Source organism: Pararge aegeria, chromosome 5 (genome assembly GCF_905163445.1).
Source record: "Pararge aegeria chromosome 5, ilParAegt1.1, whole genome shotgun sequence".
NCBI classification, from domain to species: Eukaryota; Metazoa; Arthropoda; class Insecta; order Lepidoptera; family Nymphalidae; genus Pararge; species Pararge aegeria.
Window position 1 is genome coordinate 10,882,924 of NC_053184.1, and position 8,502 is coordinate 10,891,425.

Genomic DNA, 8,502 nt, shown 5'->3' on the forward strand with positions numbered 1-8,502 from the left:
TGGTCACAACTATTCTAAAACTTTGATCGATAAATACCAAAAAAAATGAAACAATGTCAAAACTATGACAGTCAAGTGAAAGTGAATTTGGTTCGCACAAGCGAGTGATAAATATCGATACTATTAAGTGAACTCTTTTAGCGAATATTAAAAGTGAAACATTCCAAGTGCCAAACAATTGTGTCCATTAAGTATAGATGAATCGCAATATTAAATTATCAATAGATGTTTTTATTGTAACGACGGAGAGTGAACTTGTAAACATTAAAATACCCTAGGTTTTTTTATAGCGCCACCATCCATGTAAAACGTGCTACTTTACTTATTGTGCGCTATTCAAAACTTTATATTAGTCAATACATTTGTACTTATATCGTTGTCCAAATCTTGTAGTAGACCTACGGCAGATTTTGCATTAAAACATTGAGAAAAATGTATTGAAAAATCTGGTAACAAAGTTCTCAGTGCTATTAAAATTTGCGTCTCAGCCATTGCATATATTTACCACACTTGCAACATAAATAGTTTCTGTGTGGAATAAAACTTTAATATCTAAAAACACATGAACACGTGTTGAGTATGTAAATATAGATTTGTATACGCTAACTGATTTATACGATAAGTGTAACCGTTTGAATTTCCTAGTTATAGATCTAAACCAGTAAAGGAGACTACACACCAAAGCTCACGATGTGGCGATGCTCGCTGGCTTTACATATGTGCAATTATATATTTAGCTTTCATTGACTGTACCAGTTGAAAGCCAGGCTTTAGTGCTTTGCATCGTTTTAACGTTTGCAGCCCGCCCATCTTACCAAACTAGTATAAAGAGTTAAGAGTTATACCCGTATTAGCACTGTATATTGCCTGTGGTATTCTATATATATTGCTATGGTAAGTTTTGACACATGCCAAAAGGAGCGGAAGATTAAATACACCATGGGTTTTTAACCTTTTTTTATTTATAAAATGCACAACCATACATAGAATAATCAAGAGGCGGAAGTCGGCCATTTTCTATTATTCAATCTATGGACGTGCCAGATAGTGATGTGAAGGCGACTATAATTATTATGAAATTGTTTAACAAAATGCAGTAACAGTCTGTTAACTCATATTTATGGACATTTTTTATGTTCTAAAAGCCTTTGAATTCGTTCCACTACTTGGGTGGTGTGTAGTCTCCCTTAGAAATTCCTGATATTAGCAGGTGACTGCGTTGTGATAAGAAATAGTTAGTAGATAAAAATTACAATCTAGTCAAAATAAAAATAATAGTCAATTTAATTTACATTGAATTATGTTATAAGATTATTTCATTTATCAGAGATTTATTTATAGTAAGTGGACTGTATTTTATAATGTAGTTTATGTACTAGCAACAATGCAAAGAAGCCGAACAATGTTGTAAATATGTAAACTCTGTATATATGTATCATGCATTGTAGTGTTGTACCCTGAGTGTATGTAATATTACTGAAGAGTATGTGGAGGGTGTTTTAATAAAAAAAGGAGAAAATCACGTTTGTATTTATTTTTATCTTCAAATTCAGCTTCATATAATGTCATACTGCTGGTTACAGGTCCTTATACTGTAAAGAGAGGTAAATAGAGCCTTAAATAGGCGGTGATAGCCCAGTGGATAGGAATTTGACTTCACTTTTGGGGGGCTGAGTTCGAGTCCCAGCCCGCACTTCTAACTTTTCTTAGAGTTGTGCGTTTTAAGCAATAAAAATATCGCTCCCTTCAACGTTCAAGGAAAATATCCTGCATGCCTGAGAGTTCTCCATACTGTTCTCCATGTGTTCAAAGGCGTGTGAAGTACACCAATCTGCACTGGGCCAGCCATCTCATTGTGGGAAGGTCCCCGTGCCCTGTAGTGGGCCGATAATATGTTGATATTTTGATGATAATGATGATACAGAGCTTTTATGTTTGCACGAAGCAAGCTACAATTACTTTATCAGGTGCTAATGATGATTATCTATATGGCGTCATGGATTTTATTACGCTATTTGTCATAGCTAGTTGTAGAAAAAACTCTCCATTCAGTGAAGACTTTACATTAACCGGTGGGTCAATAATAAATTAGCATTAGCTTTTTTTGAATTTCATCTAAGTGAGCTTAAAAACTTTTATAAGCCAAATTGTTTATTTCACAATAAAACGTACCTTTCATAATTTAATACATAGAATTTCGGTAAAAATATTTTTATGCAATTTGCAAACTCTTATAATCACCAAACTTTATGAATCATTAAAGTGTCTAGATAAGAACCAAAAATAGTTAAGTATTTCTCCCTTTTTAACGTTTTTGAGGGTTGCTTTGAAAAAGCTTTTAGATTTTTTTTTTCAAAACTATTAATATAACTGTAGATTTTCATACTATCCAATCTTCCTTAACGAATATACATAAATACCTTCCAATGTATGTAGATATTATAATCAAAGTCTTCAAAATTTGGGTTGCTAAGTCAACATTGTTTAGGAAGTGCAGTGATTCATAAGCCACGTAGCTCAACCCCGCTTTTTTTAAAATAACCAGACTGACCCCTTGGTTACGATGATGTTATTTTATTAAGATAAATAAAGTACAATTGAAAACTAGAAGAAAGAATAAACTTACAGACTACAGTGCAATATACTAGGTTACACACAATTCATAATTCGTTTAAAGGAAGTTGCATACGATTCTACAATAAACTACCGATAGACCTCTTGGAGATGTCTCTTAAAAAATTAGTTAGTATAAAGGACTACGTAATCGATAAAAAAGCTCTGGTTGATTTTCTAATAATTTTAAATGACAATGTGAGATGGTGATAACAAAAAAAAAACACCCGGCTAAGTTTGTTGTGGGCTTCTTCTTAGATCAGGACACGTTTGGAACCCTCGTAGCTTAAGTTGTAAGTTTACGAATATGGTTATCGCCATCATCTCACTACTGTGTACTTCTCATGTAATGTACGCATCAAAAGTGCAACCTATGGGCTTTTATAAAGTCGAGCTCGTACTAAATTTAAAAAACACAAACAATTTATGGCTCGACCCGGGATTCGAACCCAGAACATCGTGATCTGATTTGAACATAACCACTAAACCTCCGAGGCACTTACCTATTCAAAAATAATTTGCCACCATGCTAGCAACCTTCATAAAATTTTATGGTTGTTAAACTTTGAACAGGGATAGACGGGAAAAACAGGTTCATGCGTTCCACGACTACAATTCCAGTTAATGGAGCGAACAAAAAAATAAAATCTAAATTTCTATCCGTAACTTGTAAATGACTCATCATTTAAGATGGTTTAAGTGAAGTCCTCAAAACTAATACACCAGGTTTTTAGTTTAAACAAAGAAACCGCGACGACGCGAAGGTACGGCCGCCATTCCTCTGGCAGAGACAACACATACACTGCGCAGGCGTTCAAAAGCATGATGGTGCGTTCCAAAGTCAAATGAACAATCAACTTGACACGCTTTAGCTAGGTGTTGTACTGAAAAACACATGTGTTTGGTGCTGCCTGGGCAATAAACCCTGACCGGTTCTTTCTAAATCCGGAGCTGGTAATAAACATGAATGGGAAGAATCACATATATTATACTTACGGAAGCCTAGCATAAGTTGATGTCATATACGTTGTAGGTATTCAACGACCTTCATCATGATACGATTTTCCTCCTGACCTGACCGGCTGACCTCCGAACTTCGAAATGAAGATGGCTCCTAATGATGATGGTATAAAGGCTAGTTGGAGGTAGGGACTACGCCGATAAGGTATTACACAGTATTCATAATAATGCAGAATTTTTGTTCCACACCTTTTTCCTGATACTTACGAGTATGTACAGATGGAAATACTGAACAATGTTGTCATACAAAATTTGCAGTGAGAAGCATAATATCACCTGTAATTGCATTTAAGGGCAAATGGAGTCAAGGATTAAATACTATATCATCAAAATTCTTTATTTGCACATAAAAAGAAATACAGAAGAAGAATAAAAAAAAACCACAGACAGAAGCAGTATAAAAAAGGCGGCCTTTTCGCTTCGAACGATCTCTTCCAGGCAACCTTAGGATAAGAAAAACAAAAGTTATCCTTTTGTTTGCACACAGACTGCAGGTTGTGCATATAAAAAAAAACATACTAATAACTACATACAAATACTTGAACTATATTACACAAATAAAATACAAATTATAAATATAAGAACGATATACAAAATTAAAACTATCAAGGTCTTTTTGTTATTTAATTTGAAAAATAAATAAAACAGACTTGAAATAAAAATATTTTGTGTTGAATAAAGCATTATTTATACTTTTTTTTAATGATGATTTACCAAAGATGGGGTCAAACCTACCAACTTGTATTGAAACCCGCCACATAATATAAAAATATTTGATAATACACACGCTTAGTACGTAGATATGATTCCATTACCCATAACATTTCAAAAACGTTTACATCTCTTTATTGGGTCAATCGGTTTAAATTTTAGACATTTTTTGAATTTGTTGTTGAAAAAATTTTGACGTTAAGATAGAATAGCTACAAGGTAGAGGCGCCAGCGATCTATTTTAATTATACTCGTAAGTAATGCTTTTGTTTGAATGACAAAACCTCGTTTTTCTTTCTTAATAATTACTAAGAATCTAATATAGCAACTGCGTAAAGCCATACGATCTATAAACGATATATAAAGTTATCCTTATTTTATACAGGTTAAATAAACAAGTTTAAAACCCGGTTTTCTCTTATTTAAATTGGTTTAAATAGTTTAAATTGGTTTGACATTGCTTGAAATTTGTACCTTTGTGTTTTGTTTTTACGATTACAAGTGATTCGATTTAGATCTTAGTAGAAATATAGGAAATTATAACAAAAAAAGATTTAGATTTAGAAACAACTGCCCTGAAAATACTTTTTATAATTATGAATTTCAAAGAAAGAAAGTCATCGAAAAATTCTCTAAATAGTCAGGTAAGCGCCTTCAAATAAAGGTTGTTGAGTCAGAAGCTTATTTCGTAGCCTCGTCAGCGGTAACGCGGCGTAAGAGTCTTCCAGAAGGGCGCAGCCTGCATGCTCTATAAATACCTCGATTTGGCTTTCAGGAGTTCAGTCTACCGTTGCTATCGGAAGAGAGATCACCACTCTACAGCACAACACCACACAACTATACAAACATGTCTCTGGAACGCCAAGTCCGCGCTAAGGTCAGACATCACTAATTTTAACTTCGCTACATTTATTAAATTTTACATCACAAATTTACATTTTAGTTGAGAACACATTTTAACTAATATAATGAAGTCAGATATACATACTACACTAATATAAATCACTTCATTAACGGCACACTTAAAAGCTTTTCATAGAGCCCCATTTATAAAATGACAAATCAGTTGTAAAAATTCAATTTGTTTTTAATAGTTTTTGTATCTTCAAAATAATATTAAGAGTCCTATTTTAAACACTTTTGGTCATATATTTTTTTGTTCTAAAAGCATCCATAAAAACTGTAAAATGAAAGTTTATTTTTCACTGGATGTCTCAATTGGTCAAACAAGTGTAAGGTTCCATGAGGTGCTAATAATCTTAACTTAAATTTAACAGCTCGCTTCCAAGCGTTGCCCCGAACAAGAAAAGGAGGCCCAGAACTGGATTGAAACCGTCCTCGGCGCTAAATTCCCCCCTGGTGAACTTTTCGAGGATGTGCTCAAGGATGGCACCGTTCTCTGTCAGCTTATCAACAAGATTAAGCCCGGATCTGTCAACAAGATCAACACGTCTGGTGGACAGTTCAAGATGATGGAGAACATTACCAAGTGAGTAACTGCATTTTAGTGTTTTGTCACTAGACAAATAACTTCTAACCAACCACGAAAAGATTGATTTAGTAATTAGCTGATACTCGCAGTTTAATTCGCATGGGTTAAGGTTTTTAAAAAAATCTAAAGAACCATCTTGTAAAATGTTCTAAGGAGTCTCCAGGACGCAATCTATATCCTTGCCAAATTTTTTAAAAATATATTTAGGCGCGAAAAAAGAACAGGCAAGCTGGGTTGACTTTAAAATTATATTATTAGCATAGATATGGATATCGATGTATCAAAATTTTAGCGACGAACCGAAAAAATAAACAAAGATAAAATACCAGCGGCTACTTAACTATTTACTACTGTTTCAAGGTTGATAATTCACATAAAAATAAAAGAACATTTAAAAATGTCATGCCAACTTGTAAATACGACCAAACACATTGTTTAATTGTTTCACGACATCCGAAAACCACGTAAATAAAAATGTAAAGTACGACTTTTTTATGAGTAATTAAATTTCAGCTTCCAAGCAGCCATAAAAGCCTACGGTGTCGTAGACATCGACGTATTCCAGACCGTTGACCTTTGGGAGAAGAAGGACATCGCACAGGTTGTAAGCACGCTCTTTGCTCTTGGACGCGAGGTAATTTCAGATTTTATTATACTTTCACGCTTTTATTATCTACTTATTATTGCTCCTAAGATCCCAAAAGTTGAACTCATTACGAACACAAACGAAGCTATAAATCATCTAAATTGAAACCATTCAATGTAAATATAAGATTATTTACAAAATTGAAGGTTATGCCGTCAACATCAACGATTCTGGTCAAGTTTATGCGCCAGTTTATGATAAACATCTACGGGTTTATATGACGCGCAACAAAATGTTTGCTTTAAAGAACACGTTTAGAAATTTGAGTTGAAACTTTGCCAATATACAACGAGATTTACGACCTTCGCGCAACATTACCTCACTTTTCAGAAATATCCAAGGCGAGTTAGAGAGGCCGAATTTTTTAATACCTGCTGCAAGGAATGCCATGCATTTGCTTGCTGTAGTATTTTTTAATTTTTACTAAAGGGCTTCATTGTGGTTTATTTAGTACACTTTGCTCTTGATAAAAAAAAAAATTTGGTTCAACATAAACATAATAGATACAGTAAACGATCAAATATTATCATACAATTATTATTTAATAACTAGATGAACCGGTGAACTTATTACCAACTAATATTCACATACAATGTTACCAATTGCGATTTTTTTTGACTTTAAGTAAGTTGCTTTGAGTTGTTACTAATTTTCTCAATTATTAAATCCAACTATTGAAGCAAACCATTTTCGAGTTTTTGCGTTGCACACGCACTGCAGTAACTATTTTTTATATCTCAAAATAGCTGTTGCCCGCGACCTCGTTCGCGCGTATTGTGGGTTTTTTTAAATATTTTGGGGTGCTAATCAGGCTAAAAGTAAAACTAAAAATGACGTAGAAACATAAAAAAGTATTTACCCTTATCATTTAAGGGTGAAAAAAATAGATTAAGACCCATTCTCAGATCTACCCCTTATGCAAAAAAAAAACTATAAGAATCGGTGAAGCCGTTTCGGACGAGTGTGGCCCCGAGCACTATAAGACGAGAATTTTATATATTAGATCTAAAAAGAAAGACTACAAATTCAAACCACATGATAGGATCTTTCGAAATCCTAATCATGATAAGAGCCTAAAACATAATCTGCTGTAGATAATTAATTAAACGTGTTGTTCTTTTGTTACAGACATACAGACATCCCGAATGGAATGGCCCATACCTTGGACCCAAGCCTTCCGAAGAGTGCAAGCGTGACTTCTCTGAAGAAGTACTGAAGGCCGGTCAAACCATTGTCGGTCTCCAGGCTGGTTCCAACAAGGGCGCCTCACAGTCAGGACAGAACATGGGCGCTGGACGCAAGATCCTTCTCGGCAAGTGAAGACCACGGCCTATCCCAACCAGTGATATTAATATTAAGTTAATTTTGTATTAAACTGTGTGCACACGGACGCTGTTGCAAACTCGTGTAATTCTAGTCATGCGTGTTGTGTAAGATTGTGCGTTCTCTTGGCTAACAAGAGATCCAGATGAATTACCTATTAGAACCTGGTATAATCTAATACATTCACGTAGCACCAAGTTGGATTCAAATCTAGGATAAGAAAATTTATTTATTTCCATTTATTATAGCCTTTTTATAATAAAATATTTTTGTATCTATTTATGTTTTTTCCTCACATAAGCACCAAAATAGTCCAAAGTATGGTTATCAACTTAATTAAACAAATTCTTTTAATAATCTTAAAAGAGAGAATTTGTTAAGAAAAATATATTGAATATGTCCCTATTTTTAAACTTGCTTTGCTCGTTTATAAAATCTGTAACGCTCTATTTGTAAAACCTGTTTACAAATGTAGAGCTATAAATAAAACGTGCATGAACTGAAAATTTAAAACCTTATCAGGAAAACTTGAGACATTCTTAGAAATAATGATAAATAAGTAAAATTATTTATTGCTTCTAAGAGTATGTGTGCCTATAAGAGTTTTAGTTAAGATAAAATAATAAATACATAATCAATAAACCTGATAGAAGCGCTGCTAGCTGCTAGTGGGTAGGACTTCGACTTTACTTTAGGG

General features: G+C 33.8%; 1 protein-coding gene across 1 annotated transcript; it reads left to right on the top strand.

The window, feature by feature from the left end:
- The first annotated feature begins 5,108 nt into the window (after nucleotides 1–5,108).
- On the top strand, nucleotides 5,109–8,083 carry LOC120624075 (muscle-specific protein 20). Its single transcript, XM_039890411.1, has 4 exons — nucleotides 5,109–5,221; nucleotides 5,622–5,833; nucleotides 6,350–6,470; nucleotides 7,611–8,083. Exons 1-4 carry the CDS (start codon nucleotides 5,192–5,194, stop codon nucleotides 7,800–7,802), a joined length of 555 nt encoding a protein of 184 aa, XP_039746345.1. The 5' UTR covers nucleotides 5,109–5,191; the 3' UTR covers nucleotides 7,803–8,083.
- The last annotated feature ends 419 nt before the right edge of the window (nucleotides 8,084–8,502 follow it).

Bases quoted from the DNA above. Each gene is read 5' to 3' on its own strand.
- LOC120624075 (XM_039890411.1), top strand. From the start codon at position 5,192: ATGTCTCTGGAACGCCAAGTCCGCGCTAAG. The intron at 5,222-5,621 runs GTCAGACATCAC...TAAATTTAACAG, and splicing joins AACGCCAAGTCCGCGCTAAG to CTCGCTTCCAAGCGTTGCCC. The intron at 6,471-7,610 runs GTAATTTCAGAT...CTTTTGTTACAG, and splicing joins TCTTTGCTCTTGGACGCGAG to ACATACAGACATCCCGAATG.